This window comes from Lampetra planeri, chromosome 65 (genome assembly GCF_965212315.1).
Source record: "Lampetra planeri chromosome 65, kcLamPlan1.2.h2, whole genome shotgun sequence".
Classification (NCBI taxonomy): domain Eukaryota; kingdom Metazoa; phylum Chordata; class Hyperoartia; order Petromyzontiformes; family Petromyzontidae; genus Lampetra; species Lampetra planeri.
In genome coordinates this window covers 2,249,087-2,268,515 of record NC_136171.1, presented here as the reverse complement: position 1 = coordinate 2,268,515, position 19,429 = coordinate 2,249,087, and the positions used below count along the sequence as shown (strand labels likewise).

The following is a 19,429-nucleotide window of genomic DNA, read 5'->3' as shown; positions in this document are numbered from 1 at the left end:
TGTGTGTCACTGTGTGTGTGTCACCGTGTGTGTCACCGTGTGTGTGTGTCACCGTGTGTGTCACCGTGTGTGTCACCGTGTGTGTCACCGTGTGTGTCACCGTGTGTGTCACTGTGTGTGTGTCTTTGTGTGTCACCGTGTGTGTCACCGTGTGTGTCACCGTGTGTGTCACCGTGTGTGTCACCGTGTGTGTCACCGTGTGTGTCACCAGGTGGACGAGGAGCTCTCCCACGAGGAGCGCCACCTGACCAAGATGCAGCAGAATGGCTACGAGAACCCCACCTACAAACTCTACGAGGCCCTGCAGCACTGAGGAGCACACCACAGCACCACGCAGCGTGACGCACCACACCATACAGCACGACACAGCATGACACAGCATGACACGGCACGCACCACACAGCACGACACAGCACCACACAGCACCACACAGCACGACACAGCATCACACAGCACCACACAGCACGACACTGCACCACACGGCACCACACGGCACCACACAGCACCACACAGCACAACACAGCATGACATGGCACCATACAGCACACCACATAGCACCACACAGCACGACACAGCACCACACAGCACACCACACAGCACACGGCACGACACGGCACCACACGGCATCACACGGCACCACACGGCACGACACGGCACGACACGGCACGACACGGCACGACACGGCACGACACGGCACGACACAGCGTGACACGGCACCACACGGCACCACACGGCACCACACGGCACCACACAGCACCACACGGCACGCACCACACAGCGCCGCTCAGCCCTGCTATGGTACGGGGAGGCACAGCGCGCCATGCAGCACAGGGGCAGCGTCTTAACTGCAGCGGAGTGACGTCGCGATGCAAGGCCCATCGTACTGCGACACGAACACACACGCAGACACGTACACACACACGCAGACACGTACACACACACACGTACACACACACACGTACACACACACACAGACACGTACACACACGTACACACGCAGACACACACGCAGACACGAACACACACGCAGACACTTACACACACGTACACACAGACATGTACACACGCAGACACGTACACGCAGACACGTACACACACGCAGACACGTACACACACGCAGACACGCACACACACGCAGACACGCACACACACGCAGACACGCACACACACGCAGACACGTACACACACGCAGACACGTACACACACACGCAACACGTACACACGCAGACACGTACACGCAGACACGTACACACACGCAGACACGTACACACACGCAGACACGTACACACACACGCAACACGTACACACACGCAGACACGTACACACGTACACACACGTACACACATGTACACACACACGCAGACACGTACACACGCTCACACACACACACGCTCACACGCTCAGGTGTGACGCAGCCTTCGCGTGGTGGTCAGTTTTCGTGCCTCCCTTCCGACAACATTGGCATTTCTTACCCGTTCATCGACGGGGCTCTTCCTTTGTGCCTACATCACACGAAACCTCTTCAATCTTCGCACCTCGCACTCCTCTTCCCCCGCCTACCTGCACCACCCTCCCACTGTTGTACGTGCGTCCAACTTCTTTCGCACCGTACGTGGGAGAGGGGGTGGGGGTGGCGAGGGAAGGGCAACAAACTGAAGACGCACGCGGACACGCGCCCACACAAAGAGCAGTTTCTAAAGACAAAATGAATTTTATGGACGTTAAGATTTGTGCCTTGCTCGCGGTTTTGATCGATACGGACGGACGCCTTCCCCCCCCTCCCCCCGTCCCCCCCCGTCCCCCCCTTGCCCCCCCCCCCCCTCGCCGTGCCAGTCGCGGTGCGTCGCCTTCCCGGAGCCGAGGCTCGGGGTGTCGGTCCCACGGCCTCCCGCGTACCGGGCGTCGGAGTTAACATCTCCCAGCCACCGCGTTGGCCCCCTGTCTGATTGGTGATGGCAACTTCCCCCCCCCTCCTCCTCAACCCCCCAGCCCCGCCCCTCCCTAGCGCGGGGGGGGGGCTGTCTCCGGCCGCTACGGCACGGGGGGGGGGGCCCCCCTTGTTGAGCCAGCGGACGAGCGTGTGGGAGCCGCGGGGGTGTGGGGGGGTTGCCGCTGGCTGTCGTGCGAGGCTCACGGGCTGCCGAGCCGGCGAAGCGCAGCGCTTCAAGCGTGGTTAACTTGGTTAACGTGGTTAACGTGGTTAATGTGGTTAACGTAGTTAACCGTCGGGTCGGACGTCGGCACGGACGTCGTCGCCGCGACTTTCGGCGGAAGGGCGGCAAGTTGCTCTCCGACATCCCCCTACCCACCCCCCCCCACTGCCCCACGTGTGGGGAGCGGAACGTCGGACATCGCGACGAGCGGCACAGCCTGGGAAGAACTGCGGAGGGTAGCGGTGGTGGTGGCGGTGGTGGCGGTGGCGGTGATGGTGATGGTGTTGGCGGCGGCGGTGATGGCGGTAGTGATGGCGGTGGCGTTGCTGGTGGTGATGGTGGTGGCGGTGGCGGTAGTGTTGGCGGTGGTGGTGCTGGTTGCCAGTGGTGATGGCGGTGGCGGTGGCGGTGATCGTGGCGGCGGCGCTGGTGGCAGCACAACCTGCGAAAGCCTTCCGCAGGCGTAGCGATGAGTCGGTGTCGTCGTCGTGGTGTTGGTGGTTCGCGCTCTCACTCTGCCTGAGATGTGCCACGGGGCAGGCCTTGTGGCTTCACGAATGAACAAATATGGAGGGCGGTGGTGGTAGCGGTATTGGTGGTGGTAGTAGCGATGGTGGTAGCGGTATTGGTGGTGGTGGTGGTGGTATTCGTGACGGTGACAATGGCGTCTGCCGGTGAGCGGTGGTGCAGCGATTAGCGGCCGCTGCCCTACGACCCCGACGGCCAGGGTCCGTTTGCCCCCCTCTCGGCCAACATCGGTGACTTATCTGGACCGGTCCCGGGCCCTCCCCTAGGTCGACTCGGCCTCAAGTCGGTGCCTGGTGCGATGTGTAACAAAAAAAACAACAACATCGCCACTGGGGTAGACACAGGCGGTGTGGGTGGGCATGGTGCTGGCCACCAACCGCCTCGTGGGCCACCGTCCGTGCCGGCCTCTTCACCGCTACTCGCTAAGCAGCACTTGCCCCAACAGTCTGGTCAGGCTACACGGCCGGGGAAGTGGGGGGGGGGGTTGTCTGACCCCCCCCCCCCTCCTTCCCCAGGTGCCCCCCCACACACCCCAGTCTCGGATCCCGTGGTTCAACTTCCAATGACAACACTCGGTTATCCATCTTCGACTTTCTCCTTTCACCGGCTTGAGTGGGCGACGATCGAAATTCCTCAATTTGCGTGTCTGCGTGTGTCTGCGCGTGAGTCTGCGCGCGTGTCTGTGTGTGTCTGTGTATGTCTGCGCGTGAGTCTGCATGCGTGTCTGTGTGTGTCTGTGTCTGCGTGTGTCTCTGTGTGTCTGCGTGTGTCTCTGTGTGTCTGTGTGTCTATGTATGTCTGCGCGTGAGTCTGCGCGTGTGTCTCTGTGTCTGCGTGTGTCTGTGTGCCTATGTATGTCTCTGTGTCTGCGTGTGTCTGTGTATGTCTGCGTTCGTATCTGTGTCTGCGTGTGGGTTCTTATTCTTTCGTCGAACAAAGGGGCTGAAAGTTGCGTTGAATTTTATGATCTGGATTTTAGAAACACGAGGGGGGGGGGGTCTAACCCCATCAATAGCTGCCCCGCCCACTACCGCCAGTTGAACATGGAGGCAATATTTGGCGTAACTATGAATGCGTCGATAAAATGTCACGGGTTTCACTCTCCCGACACACACAGCCAGGGTGAGTGCTCAACGAGTAACGAATTGGCCACGTTTCATCGACGTGACGAACCATCCTCCTCAATCGGCCATGGTCGGGTGGCGGTTGGCAGGGTTTAAACAAAGCAACATTTATAATAACGCGATCTCACCCAACGAAATAAAACCCAAAACCTCCGTCACGAATATCTGACGTTTCGGGCATGCGGCCCTTTATTATGGCAACGACATCCGATGTCTTTACCCTCCACCCCGGGGCCGCCGTGCTCTGGAGAGGTCGAAAGGTCGAACCGCAAATCCCGGTCACCACGCCACGAGAACATTCCGGACGAATACCACCGTTCACCGTTTGCTGTGACCCTTTGGAATGAGGGCGAGAGGGGATTGCTCGCGGCTCGGAGACCTCGTGTCCTGGACACCGCCGGTTCATCATCGAGACGTCGGCTTTGACAGCAACAAGCTCACCGACGCCGCTGCCACCAGCGATCGCCGTCATCCTGACGCGAACTTTAACTCCCCACGTGTCTCACGAATCGAGAGCTTCCCTTCCCCCCCCCCAATTATATGCAAAGTTAGCAAAGCAATCACTTTAAGTAGTCGGCGTAAGGGCACCTTCGAGTAGAGGCACTAGGTTGATATACTGTATCCGCTGCAGCCTGTTTAGATTCCTTTCGATTTCTGTCCTTTTTCATTTTTGTCCCCCCCCCCCCCTCGTTTTAGCGTGGCTTTTTTCCCCTTTTTAAAAAAATCTCGTATACTTTAAAGGTATGACGGTAAAATGTGTCTGTTTTATTTTCTGTCTCCCCAGCGGCGGGGAGGGGGGTTACTATTAGTGCGAATCGGCGCAGTGGAGGTGGCTGGCTCTTGCCACCGTTGTTGATTTTTTGACGGTGAGGTTATATTCGTGCGGAGGTGATGATGGGTTGCAGTCCGATTTGAAAATACACTGTTTGGATTGGGCTCATGCCTGGCGCGGTGGTTACATTAGTGGTGGTGGTGGTGGGGGGGGGGGGCTGCTGGGGGAGTGGCGGCACTTTTGAGGTGGCCGGGCAGATCGGAGGTCACAGAGACGCTGAGCTGACACCGCTGATCCTGGGATCCTGGGTTCGAATCGAGGCTCCAAGCCGCACAGCTTCGGCGATTACACCAGGGTCACGTGGACTCCCGTAGAAACCCGTAGACTCGTAAAGAGATCCGTAGACTCACATAGAGAAAAATCGACTCGTATAGAGAACCATAGACTCACGTAGACACCCGTAGACTCATGCAGAGACCCATAGACTCATATAGAGACCCATAGACTCACGAAGAGACCCATAGACTTGTATAGAGATCCATAGACTCACGTAGACACCCATAGACTCACGTAGACACCCATAGACTCGTGTAGAGACCCGTAAACTCACGAAGAGACCCATAGACTCATGCAGAGACCCATAGACTCATATAGAGAACCATAGACTCACAAAGAGACCCATAGACCCATAGAGAACCATAGACTCACAAAGAGACCCATAGACTCACGTAGCTCGGGTTGGTACCCCGGGAACTCTGCTTGGGTTCCTGGGGACTCGGGTTGGGACCTCGGGAACTCGGCGGTGTCCGCTCACCCTCTCTGGCCTCTGAGCCCCCCCCCCCCCCTCTCTCTCGTGGAAGTGCAAAATCTCTTCCACTTTGTTGGCTGCTGCTTAAACCACAAACACAGAGCCATCCCCATAGAAACAAAAACAACGATTGTTTATTTTTAGCAGGTAAGGTCCAATACTGAGCTGTGGAGCTCTTTTTCAGAAGCGACTTGTCCATCACAAATGATAGCCCGACGAAGTGACTCATCATAAAGTGGAAATGTGTAGCGGCCAATTACTCTAAACGCGTGATGTTGATTCTACATGTGGGAGGGAAAAACTGGAGGACCTTGAGAAAAATCCACGCGACCACGGGGAGAGAGAGACACGGAAACTCCAAATGTACAGCAGGCATTGTCAGGGTCGGGATCGAACTCACGACCTCCTGTATACCAGGGGAGGCAGTTAACATCTAGCCACCGTTGTGATGATGAGAAAGAGAGACACGCAAACTCCAAATATACCGGCGTCTGGGTCACGATCAAACTCCCGACCTTCTGTACACCAGGCGACGTAGTTAACATCTCCTAGCCACTGTTGTGATGAGAGCGAGAGACACACAAACTCCAAATGTAGAGCAGGCGTCATGGGTCGGGATCGAACCCACGACCTCCTGTATACCAGGTGAGGTAGTTAACATCTCCTGGCCACCGTGGTGATGATGATGATGAGAGAGACACGCAAACTTCAAATATACCGGTGTCTGGGTTGCGATCGAACTCCCGACCTCCTGTATACCAGGGGAGGTAGTTAACATCTCTTGGCCACCGTGATGCCCTAGCCCGCCGTTACCTCGTGTCGGGAACACGAAAAACAAAAACACGGAGAGAGCCGCTGCTTTATTTGTTTTAAATTTATTAATAACGATAAAAGGCAGTCGAAGACGTGAATAAGAGGACATTTAACGGAATTATTACAATAAATAGGTGCACGAGTTGAGCGGCGTAATGGGGTCACATCACAGCTGAGCCGGGTGGTGCTGCCCGGGCCGTGGAGCTGCACCACCCCCCTCCCCCCCTCCAACTTGAATCACATTTGGACGTGGACCAGAACTGGGCCAGACCTGGGCCAGATCTGGACCAGAATCGACCTGGGCCAGGCCTGGACCAGACCTCACTTAGACCAGACCTGACCTGGACCAAACCAGACCTGGACCAGGCCTAGACCAGACCAGACCTGGACCAGAATCAGACCTGGGCCAGAATCAGACCTGGGCCAGGCCTAGACCAGACCAGACCTAGACCAGACCAGGCTTGGACCAGAAGAGACCTGGACCAGACCTCACTTGGACCAGACCTGACCTGGACCAAACCAGACCTGGACCAGGCCTAGACCAGACCAGACCAGGCTTGGACCAGAAGAGACCTGGACCAGACCTCACTTGGACCAGACCAGACCCTGGACCAGACCTCACTTAGACCAGACCAGACCTGAACCAGACCTCACTTAGACCAGACCAGACCCTGGACCAGACCTCACTTGGACCAGACCAGACCCTGGACCAGACCTCACTTGGACCAAACCAGACCCTGGACCAGACCTCACTTGGACCAGACCAGACCCTGGACCAGACCTAGACCAGATCTCACTTAGACCAGACCAGACCCTGTACCAGACCTCACTTGGACCAGACCAGACCCTGGACCAGACCTAGACCAGACCTCACTTAGACCAGACCAGACCCTGGACCAGACCTGGACCAGACCTCACTTGGACCAGACCTGGACCAGGCCCGGACCAGACCTCACTTGGACCAGACCAGACCTGGGCCAGGCCTGGCAGGAGACGCCTGCGGTGAAGCAGCCGTAGAGGTGAAGGTTCCGGATGAGTGGAGCGAGACGCGAAGCGAAGCGAGGTCAACCGAGTGGATGAGTGAGCGAGGTAAATTGAGTGGATAAGTGAGCGAGTGAGTGAATGAGAAAGCGAGGTAAATAGAGTGGATGAGTGAGGTGAATTGATTTGATGAGTGAGTGAGTGCGGAAATTGGTGAGTGAATGAGCGAGTAAACGAATGAGTGAGCAAGTGAATTAACGCGTGAGTAAGCAAACAAGTGAATTAGTAAGCAAGTGAGTGGATGAGTGAGCGAGTTAGTGAACGAGTGAATAAGCAAGTGAATGAATGAGCTAGCGAGTGAGTGAGGGATTGAGTGAGCAAGCGAGTGAATGAGTAAGCAAGTTAGTGCATGAGTGAGCTGAATGAGTGAGTAAGGAAGTGAACGAGTGAGTAAATGAGTGTGTGGGTGAGTGAGTGAGTGTGTGGGTGAGTGAGTGGGTGAGTGAGTGTGTGTATGCGTGTGTGGGTGAGTGAGTGAGTGTGTGCGTATGTGGGTGAGTGAGTGTGTGAGTGAGTGGGTGAGTGACCGAGTGTGTAAGCAAGTCGATGAACGAGTGAGCTATCCCATTGAGCGCGTCGCTCTCGAGACACGGAGGCCGTGGTTCCTGATTGGGCACGACCCCTGGGGTCTCCTCTCCATGTGCCGGAGGGGTTGGAGGAATGAGGTGGAGGTGGGGGGTGGGGGGGAGGCCTTCAATAGTAACGAGCGGAGAAACTCGAGACTCAGAATTTGTGAAGAGGGCCACTGATAGGCAGCCCGGCTCAGCCCAAGAGTGAGTGGAGGATAAGGGGGGGCAATAGCCGCACCCCCAAACTCAATGCGAGCCCCCCCCCCCCCGTCCCCCCCCCCCGCCGCCCCCTGCGTGGCTCAGCAAAGTCACGGCCGCTGTCTCTAGTCGACGTTGCAGATACAGAAGCTCCCCGCTACCACCACCACCTCCTCGTCTTACCTACTCCTCCATCATCATCATCATCCTCCCCACACTCCAACACCACCCCAACCGGCTCCTCCACCTCATCCTCCCTCCTCCATCTCCACCACCCCCCAACCGGCTCCACCCCCCCCATCCCCCCCACCGCTACTCGTCGCTGAGGGGGCAGGGCCCCTTCTCCTTGAGGCGGCACTCGAGGTTCTTGAGGAAGTAGTGCACCTTGTGCATGTCGTGCTTGAGACACGACAGGAGGTCGTAGGGGCCCAGCAGGGCCGAGCGGAGCGTCACATCGGGCCAGCCGTACTTCCGTTCCTTGGGAACAACAACAAACAACAACATCGGGACATGGACTAGACCTGGGCCAGACCTGGGCCACACATGGACTACACATGGACCAGTCCTGGGCCAGACCTGGGCCAGAGCTCGCCTAGAACTGAACCACACATGGACCAGTCGTGGGCTAGACCTGGGCCAGACCGGGACAACACATGGACCAGACCGGGGCCAGACCTGGGCCAGACCTGGGCCAGAACTGGACCACACATGGACCACACATGGACCAGTCCTGGGCCAGACCTGGGCCAGAGCTGGCATAGAACTGAACCACACATGGACCAGTCCTGGACCAGTTGTGGGCCAGACCTGGGCCAGACCTGGGCCAGACCTGGACAACACATGGACCAGACCTGGGCCAAATTATTTGGGGTGCACCAACCGACCGGATAATGTAGTCACTACACCACTGATGATGTAGTTACTACGCCACTGATAATGTAGTTACTACACCACTGATAACGTAGTTACTACACCACTGATAATGTAGTTACTACACCACTGATAACGTAGTTACTACACCACTGATAATGTAGTTACTACACCACTGATAATGTAGTTACTATGTCACTGATAATGTAGTTACTACACCACTGATAATGTAGTTACTACACCACTGATAATGTAGTTACTATGTCACTGATAACGTAGTTACTACACCACTGATAATGTAGTTACTACACCACTGATAATGTAGTTACTACGCCACTAATAATGTAGTTACTACACCACTGATAACGTAGTTACTACACCACTGATAATGTAGTTACTACACCACTGATAATGTAGTTACTATGTCACTGATAATGTAGTTACTATACCACTGATAATGTAGTCACTACGCCACTGATAATGTAGTTACTACACCACTGATAATGTAGTCACTACACTACTGATAATGTAGTTACTATGCCACTGATAATGTAGTTACTACACCACTGATAATGTAGTTACTACACAACTGATAATGTAGTCACTACACTACTGATAATGTAGTTACTATGCCACTGATGATATAGTTACTACACCACTGATAATGTAGTTACTACACCACTGATAATGTAGAGACTACACCACTGGTGATGTAGTTACTACACCACTGATAATGTAGTCACTACACCACTGGTGATGTAGTTACTACACAACTGATAATGTAGTTACTACACCACTGATAATGTAGTTACTACACCACTGATAATGTAGTTACTACACCACTGATAATGTAGTCACTACACCACTGGTGATGTAGTTACTACACAACTGATAATGTAGTTACTACACCACTGATAATGTAGTTACTACACCACTGATAATGTAGTTACTACACCACTGATAATGTAGTCACTACACCACTGATAATGTAGTTACTACACAACTGATAATGTAGTTACTACACCACTGATAATGTAGTTACTACACAACTGATAATGTAGTTACTACACCACTGATAATGTAGTTACTACACCACTGATAATGTAGTCACTACACCACTGATAATGTAGTTACTACACCACTGATAATGTAGTTACTACACCACTGATAATGTAGTTACTACGGCACTGATAATGTAGTTACTACACCACTGATAATGGAGTTACTACGCCACTGATAATGTAGTTACTACACCACTGATAAAGTAGTTACTACACCACTGATAATGTAGTTACTACACCACTGATAATGTAGTTACTACGTCACTGATAATGTAGTTACTACACTACTGATAATGTAGTTACTACACCACTGATAATGTAGTTACTACTCCACTGATAATGTAGTTACTACACCACTGATAATGTAGTTACTACACCACTGATAATGTAGTTACTACACCACTGATAAAGTAGTTACGACACCACTGATAATGTAGTTACTATGCCACTGATAATGTAGTTACTACACCACTGATAAAGTAGTTACGACACCACTGATAATGTAGTTACTACACCACTGATAATGTAGTCACTACACCACTGATAATGTAGTCACTACACCACTGATAATGTAGTTACTACACCACTGATAATGTAGTTATTACACCACTGATAATGTAGTTACTACAACACTGAAAATGTAGTTACTACACCACTGATAATGTAGTTACTACACCACTGATAATGTAGTTACTATACCACTGATAATGTAGTTACTACACCACTGATAATGTAGTCACTACGGCACTGATAATGTAGTCACTACACCACTGATATTTTAGTTACTACGCCACTGATAATGTTGTCACTACACCACTGATAATGTAGTTACTACACCACTGATAATGTAGGTACTACGCCACTGATAATATAGTCACTACGCCACTGATAATGTAGTTACTACACCACTGATAATGTAGTTACTACACCACTGATAATGTAGTTACTACGCCACTGATAATGTAATTACTACACCACTGATAATGTAGTTACTACACCACTGATAAAGTAGTTACTACACCACTGATAATGGAGTTACAACGCCACTGATAATGTAGTTACTACACCACTGATAAATTAGTTACTACACCACTGATAATGTAGTTACTACACCACTGATAATGTAGTTACTACTCCACTGATAATGTAGTTACTACACCACTGATAATGTAGTTACTACACCACTGATAATGTAGTTACTACACCAATGATAAAGTAGTTACGACACCACTGATAATGTAGTTACTATGCCACTGATAATGTAGTTACTACACCACTGATAAAGTAGTTACGACACCACTGATAATGTAGTCACTACACCACTGATAATGTAGTTACTACACCACTGATAATGTAGTTATTACACCACTGATAATGTAGTTACTACAACACTGAAAATGTAGTTACTACACCACTGATAATGTAGTTACTACACCACTGATAATGTAGTTACTATACCACTGATAATGTAGTTACTACACCACTGATAATGTAGTCACTACGGCACTGATAATGTAGTCACTACACCACTGATAATGTTGTCACTACACCACTGATAATGTAGTTACTACACCACTGATAATGTAGGTTCTACGCCACTGATAATATAGTCACTACGCCACTGATAATGTATTTACTACACCACTGATAATGTAGTTACTACACCACTGATAATGTAGTTACTACGCCACTGATAATGTAATTATTACACCACTGATAATGTAGTTACTACACCACTGATAAAGTAGTTACTACACCACTGATAATGGAGTTACAACGCCACTGATAATGTAGTTACTACACCACTGATAATGTAGTTACTACACCACTGATAATGTAGTTACTACGTCACTGATAATGTAGTTACTACACTACTGATAATGTAGTTACTACACCACTGATAATGTAGTTACTACACCACTGATAATGTAGTTACTACGTCACTGATAATGTAGTTACTACACTACTGATAATGTAGTTACTACACCACTGATAATGTAGTTACTACTCCACTGATAATGTAGTTACTACACCACTGATAATGTAGTTACAACACCACTGATAATGGAGTTACTACGCCACTGATAATGTAGTTACTACACCAATGATAAAGTAGTTACTACACCACAGATAATGTAGTTACTACACCACTGATAATGTATTTACTACACCACTGATAATGTAGCTACTACACCACTGATAATGTAGTTACTACGTCACTGATAATGTAGTTACTACACCACTGATAATGTAGTTACTACGTCACTGATAATGTAGTTACTACGTCACTGATAATGTAGTTACTACGTCACTGATAATGTAGTTACTACACCACTGATAATGTAGTTACTACACCACTGATAATGTAGTTTCTACTCCACTGATAATGTAGTTACTGCACCACTGATAATGTAGTCACGACGCCACTGATAATGTAGTTACTACGCCACTGATAATGTAGTTTCTACTCCACTGATAATGTAGTTACTGCACCACTGATAATGTAGTCATGACGCCACTGATAATGTAGTTACTACACCACTGATAATGTAGTTACTGCACCACTGATAATGTAGTTACTACGCCACTGATAATGTAGTTACTACACCACTGATAATGTAGTTACTACGCCACTGATAATGTAGTCACTACACCACTGAAAATGTAGTTACTACGCCACTGATAATGTAGTTACTACACCACTGATAATGTAGTCACTACACCACTGGTAATGTAGTCACTACACCACTGATAATGTAGTTACTACACCACTGATAATGTAGTCACTACACCACGGATGTAGTTTCTACAACACTGATAATGTAGTTACTACACCACTGATAATGTAGTTACTACTCCACTGATAATGTAGTTACTACACCACTGATAATGTAGGTACTACGCCACTGATAATATAGTCACTACACCACGGATGCAGTTTCTACGCCACTGACAATGTAGGTACTACGCCACTGATAATGTAGTCACAACGCCACTGATAATGTAGTTACTACACCACTGATAATGTAGGTACTACGCCACTGATAATATAGTCACTACGCCACTGATAATGTAGTTACTACACCACTGATAATGGAGTTACAACGCCACTGATAATGTAGTTACTACACCACTGATAATGTAGTTACTACTTCACTGATAATGTAGTTACTACACCACTGATAATGTAGTTACTACACCACTGATAATGTAGTTACTACTCCACTGATAATGTAGTTACTACACCACTGATAATGTAGTTACTACACCACTGATAATGGAGTTACAACGCCACTGATAATCTAGTTACTAAACCACTGATAATGTAGTTACTACCCCACTGATAAAGTAGTTACTACACCACTGATAATGTAGTTACTACACCACTGATAATGTAGTTACTACACCACTGATAATGTAGTTACTACGTCACTGATAATGTAGTTACTACACCACTGATAATGTAGTTACTACACCACTGATAATGTAGTTACTACTCCACTGATAATGTAGTTACTACACCACTGATAATGTAGTTACTACACCACTGATAATGTAGTTACTACTCCACTGATAATGTAGTTACTACACCACTGATAATATAGTTACTACTCCACTGATAATGTAGTTACTACTCCACAGATAATGTAGTTACTACACCACTGATAATGTAGTTACTACACCACTGATAATGTAATTACTACACCACTGATATTGTAGTTACTACACCACTGATAATGTAGTTACTACTCCACTGATAATGTAGTTACTACACCACTGATAATGTAGTTACTACACCACTGATAATGGAGTTACTACGCCACTGATAATGTAGTTACTACACCAATGATAAAGTAGTTACTACACCACAGATAATGTAGTTACTACACCACTGATAATGTAGTTACTACACCACTGATAATGTAGTTACTACACCACTGATAATGTAGTTACTACGTCACTGATAATGTAGTTACTACACCACTGATAATTTAGTTACTACTCCACTGATAATGTAGTTACTGCACCACTGATAATGTAGTTACTGCACCACTGATAATGTAGTCACGACGCCACTGATAATGTAGTTACTACACCACTGATAATGTAGTTACTACACCACTGATAATGTAGTTACTACACCACTGATAATGTAGTTACTACGCCACTGACAATGTAGTTACTACACCACTGATAATGTAGTTACTACGCCACTGATAATGTAGTTACTACACCACTGATAATGTAGTCACTACTCCACTGATAATGTAGTTACTACACCACTGATAATGTAGTTATTACACCACTGATAATGTAGTTACTACGCCACTGATAATGTAGTTACTACACCACTGATAATGTAGTTATTACACCACTGATAATGTAGTTACTACAACACTGAAAATGTAGTTACTACACCACTGATAATGTAGTTACTACACCACTGATAATGTAGTTACTACACCACTGATAATGTAGTTACTACACCACTGATAATGTAGTTACTACACCACTGATAATGTAGTTACTACACCACTGATAATGTAGTCACTACACCACTGATAATGTAGTTACTACACCACTGATACTGTAGTTACTACGCCACTGATAATGCAGTTACTACACCACTGATAATGTAGGTACTACGCCACTGATAATGTAGTCACTACGCCACTGATAATGTAGTTACTACACCACTGATAATGTAGGTACTACGCCACTGATAATGTAGTCACTACACCACTGATAATGTAGTTACTACACCACTGATAATGTAGTCACTACACCACGGATGTAGTTTCTACACCACTGATAATGTAGTCACTACACCACTGATAATGTAGTTACTATGCCACTGACAATGTAGTTACTACACCACTGATAATGTAGTTACTACGCCACTGATAATGTAGTTACTATGCCACTGACAATGTAGTTACTACACCACTGATAATGTAGTTACTACGCCACTGATAATGTAGTTACTACACCACTGATAATGTGGTTGCTACGCCACTGATAATTTAGTTACTACGCCACTGATAATGTAGTTATTACGCCACTGATAATGAAGTTACTACGCCACTGATAATGTAGTCACTACACCACTGACAATGTAGTCACTACACCACTGATAATGTAGTTACTACACCACTGATAATGTAGTTACTACACCACTGATAATGTAGTTACTACACCACTGATGATGTAGTCACTACACCACTGATAATGTAGTTACTACACCACTGATAATGTAGTTACTACACCACTGATGATGTAGTCACTACACCACTGATAATGTAGTTACTACACCACTGATAATGTAGTCACTACACCACTGATGATGTAGTCACTACACCACTGATAATGTAGTTACTACACCACTGATAATGTAGTCACTACAGCACTGATAATGTAGTCACTACACCACTGATATTGTAGTTACTACACCACTGATAATGTAGTTACTATGCCACTGACAATCTAGTTACTACACCACTGATAATGTAGCTACTACGCCACTGATAATGTAGTTACTATGCCACTGACAATGTAGTTACTACACCACTGATAATGTAGTTACTACGCCACAGATAATGTAGTTACTACACCACTGATAATGCGGTTGCTACGCCACTGATAATTTAGTTACTACGCCACTGATAATGTAGTTATTACGCCACTGATAATGAAGTTACTACGCCACTGATAATGTAGTCACTACACCACTGACAATGTAGTCACTACACCACTGATAATGTAGTTACTACACCACTGATAATGTAGTTACTACACCACTGATAATGTAGTTACTACACCACTGATGATGTAGTCACTACACCACTGATAATGTAGTTACTACACCACTGATAATGTAGTTACTACACCACTGATGATGTAGTCACTACACCACTGATAATGTAGTTACTACACCACTGATAATGTAGTCACTACAGCACTGATAATGTAGTCACTACACCACTGATATTGTAGTTACTACACCACTGATAATGTAGTTACTACACCACTGATACTGTAGTTACTACGCCACTGATAATGTAGTTACTACACAACTGATAATGTAGGTACTACGCCACTGATAATGTAGTCACTACGCCACTGATAATGTAGTTACTACACCACTGATAATGTAGTTACTACACCACTGATAATTTAGTTACTACACCACTGATAATGTAGTTACTTCACCACTGATAATGTAGTTACTACACCACTGATAATGTAGTTACTACTCCACTGATAATGTAGTTACTACACCACTGATAATGTAGTTACTACACCACTGATAATGGAGTTACTACGCCACTGATAATGTAGTTACTACACCAATGATAAAGTAGTTACTACACCACAGATAATGTAGTTACTACACCACTGATAATGTATTTACTACACCACTGATAATGTAGCTACTACACCACTGATAATGTAGTTACTACGTCACTGATAATGTAGTTACTACACCACTGATAATGTAGTTACTACGTCACTGATAATGTAGTTACTACGTCACTGATAATGTAGTTACTACGTCACTGATAATGTAGTTACTACACCACTGATAATGTAGTTACTACACCACTGATAATGTAGTTTCTACTCCACTGATAATGTAGTTACTGCACCACTGATAATGTAGTCACGACGCCACTGATAATGTAGTTACTACGCCACTGATAATGTAGTTTCTACTCCACTGATAATGTAGTTACTGCACCACTGATAATGTAGTCATGACGCCACTGATAATGTAGTTACTACACCACTGATAATGTAGTTACTGCACCACTGATAATGTAGTTACTACGCCACTGATAATGTAGTTACTACACCACTGATAATGTAGTTACTACGCCACTGATAATGTAGTCACTACACCACTGAAAATGTAGTTACTACGCCACTGATAATGTAGTTACTACACCACTGATAATGTAGTCACTACACCACTGGTAATGTAGTCACTACACCACTGATAATGTAGTTACTACACCACTGATAATGTAGTCACTACACCACGGATGTAGTTTCTACAACACTGATAATGTAGTTACTACACCACTGATAATGTAGTTACTACTCCACTGATAATGTAGTTACTACACCACTGATAATGTAGGTACTACGCCACTGATAATATAGTCACTACACCACGGATGCAGTTTCTACGCCACTGACAATGTAGGTACTACGCCACTGATAATGTAGTCACAACGCCACTGATAATGTAGTTACTACACCACTGATAATGTAGGTACTACGCCACTGATAATATAGTCACTACGCCACTGATAATGTAGTTACTACTCCACTGATAATGGAGTTACAACGCCACTGATAATGTAGTTACTACACCACTGATAATGTAGTTACTACGTCACTGATAATGTAGTTACTACACCACTGATAATGTAGTTACTACACCACTGATAATGTAGTTACTACTCCACTGATAATGTAGTTACTACACCACTGATAATGTAGTTACTACACCACTGATAATGGAGTTACAACGCCACTGATAATCTAGTTACTAAACCACTGATAATGTAGTTACTACCCCACTGATAAAGTAGTTACTACACCACTGATAATGTAGTTACTACACCACTGATAATGTAGTTACTACACCACTGATAATGTAGTTACTACGTCACTGATAATGTAGTTACTACACCACTGATAATGTAGTTACTACACCACTGATAATGTAGTTACTACTCCACTGATAATGTAGTTACTACACCACTGATAATGTAGTTACTACACCACTGATAATGTAGTTACTACTCCACTGATAATGTAGTTACTACACCACTGATAATATAGTTACTACTCCAATGATAATGTAGTTACTACTCCACAGATAATGTAGTTACTACACCACTGATAATGTAGTTACTACACCACTGATAATGTAATTACTACACCACTGATATTGTAGTTACTACACCACTGATAATGTAGTTACTACTCCACTGATAATGTAGTTACTACACCACTGATAATGTAGTTACTACACCACTGATAATGGAGTTACTACGCCACTGATAATGTAGTTACTACACCAATGATAAAGTAGTTACTACACCACAGATAATGTAGTTACTACACCACTGATAATGTAGTTACTACACCACTGATAATGTAGTTACTACACCACTGATAATGTAGTTACTACGTCACTGATAATGTAGTTACTACACCACTGATAATTTAGTTACTACTCCACTGATAATGTAGTTACTGCACCACTGATAATGTAGTTACTGCACCACTGATAATGTAGTCACGACGCCACTGATAATGTAGTTACTACACCACTGATAATGTAGTTACTACACCACTGATAATGTAGTTACTACACCACTGATAATGTAGTTACTACGCCACTGACAATGTAGTTACTACACCACTGATAATGTAGTTACTACGCCACTGATAATGTAGTTACTACACCACTGATAATGTAGTCACTACTCCACTGATAATGTAGTTACTACACCACTGATAATGTAGTTATTACACCACTGATAATGTAGTTACTACGCCACTGATAATGTAGTTACTACACCACTGATAATGTAGTTATTACACCACTGATAATGTAGTTACTACAACACTGAAAATGTAGTTACTACACCACTGATAATGTAGTTACTACACCACTGATAATGTAGTTACTACACCACTGATAATGTAGTTACTACACCACTGATAATGTAGTTACTACACCACTGATAATGTAGTTACTACACCACTGATAATGTAGTCACTACACCACTGATAATGTAGTTACTACACCACTGATACTGTAGTTACTACGCCACTGATAATGCAGTTACTACACCACTGATAATGTAGGTACTACGCCACTGATAATGTAGTCACTACGCCACTGATAATGTAGTTACTACACCACTGATAATGTAGGTACTACGCCACTGATAATGTAGTCACTACACCACTGATAATGTAGTTACTACACCACTGATAATGTAGTCACTACACCACGGATGTAGTTTCTACACCACTGATAATGTAGTCACTACACCACTGATAATGTAGTTACTATGCCACTGACAATGTAGTTACTACACCACTGATAATGTAGTTACTACGCCACTGATAATGTAGTTACTATGCCACTGACAATGTAGTTACTACACCACTGATAATGTAGTTACTACGCCACTGATAATGTAGTTACTACACCACTGATAATGTGGTTGCTACGCCACTGATAATTTAGTTACTACGCCACTGATAATGTAGTTATTACGCCACTGATAATGAAGTTACTACGCCACTGATAATGTAGTCACTACACCACTGACAATGTAGTCACTACACCACTGATAATGTAGTTACTACACCACTGATAATGTAGTTACTACACCACTGATAATGTAGTTACTACACCACTGATGATGTAGTCACTACACCACTGATAATGTAGTTACTACACCA

The 19,429-nt window shown here is 46.1% G+C and overlaps 3 protein-coding genes across 3 annotated transcripts in view; 2 read left to right on the top strand and 1 right to left on the bottom strand.

The window, feature by feature from the left end:
• Positions 1-313, top strand: part of LOC144737177 (suppressor of tumorigenicity 14 protein homolog) — a 78,952-nt gene extending 78,639 nt beyond the window's left edge. The window contains exon 19 of the mRNA XM_078619899.1: positions 212-313. Within this exon, the coding sequence (XP_078476025.1) occupies positions 212-313 (102 nt within the window). The remainder of the gene's footprint in view (positions 1-211) is intronic.
• The window catches only part of LOC144737186 (MAM and LDL-receptor class A domain-containing protein 1-like), a 328,015-nt gene that overhangs the window by 164,016 nt on the left and 144,570 nt on the right, over positions 1-19,429 (top strand). The gene's annotated exons all lie outside the window — the stretch shown is intronic.
• Positions 8,319-19,429, bottom strand: part of LOC144737176 (uncharacterized) — a 66,190-nt gene continuing 55,079 nt past the window's right edge. The window contains exon 9 of the mRNA XM_078619898.1: positions 8,319-8,483. Within this exon, the coding sequence (XP_078476024.1) occupies positions 8,319-8,483 (165 nt within the window). The remainder of the gene's footprint in view (positions 8,484-19,429) is intronic.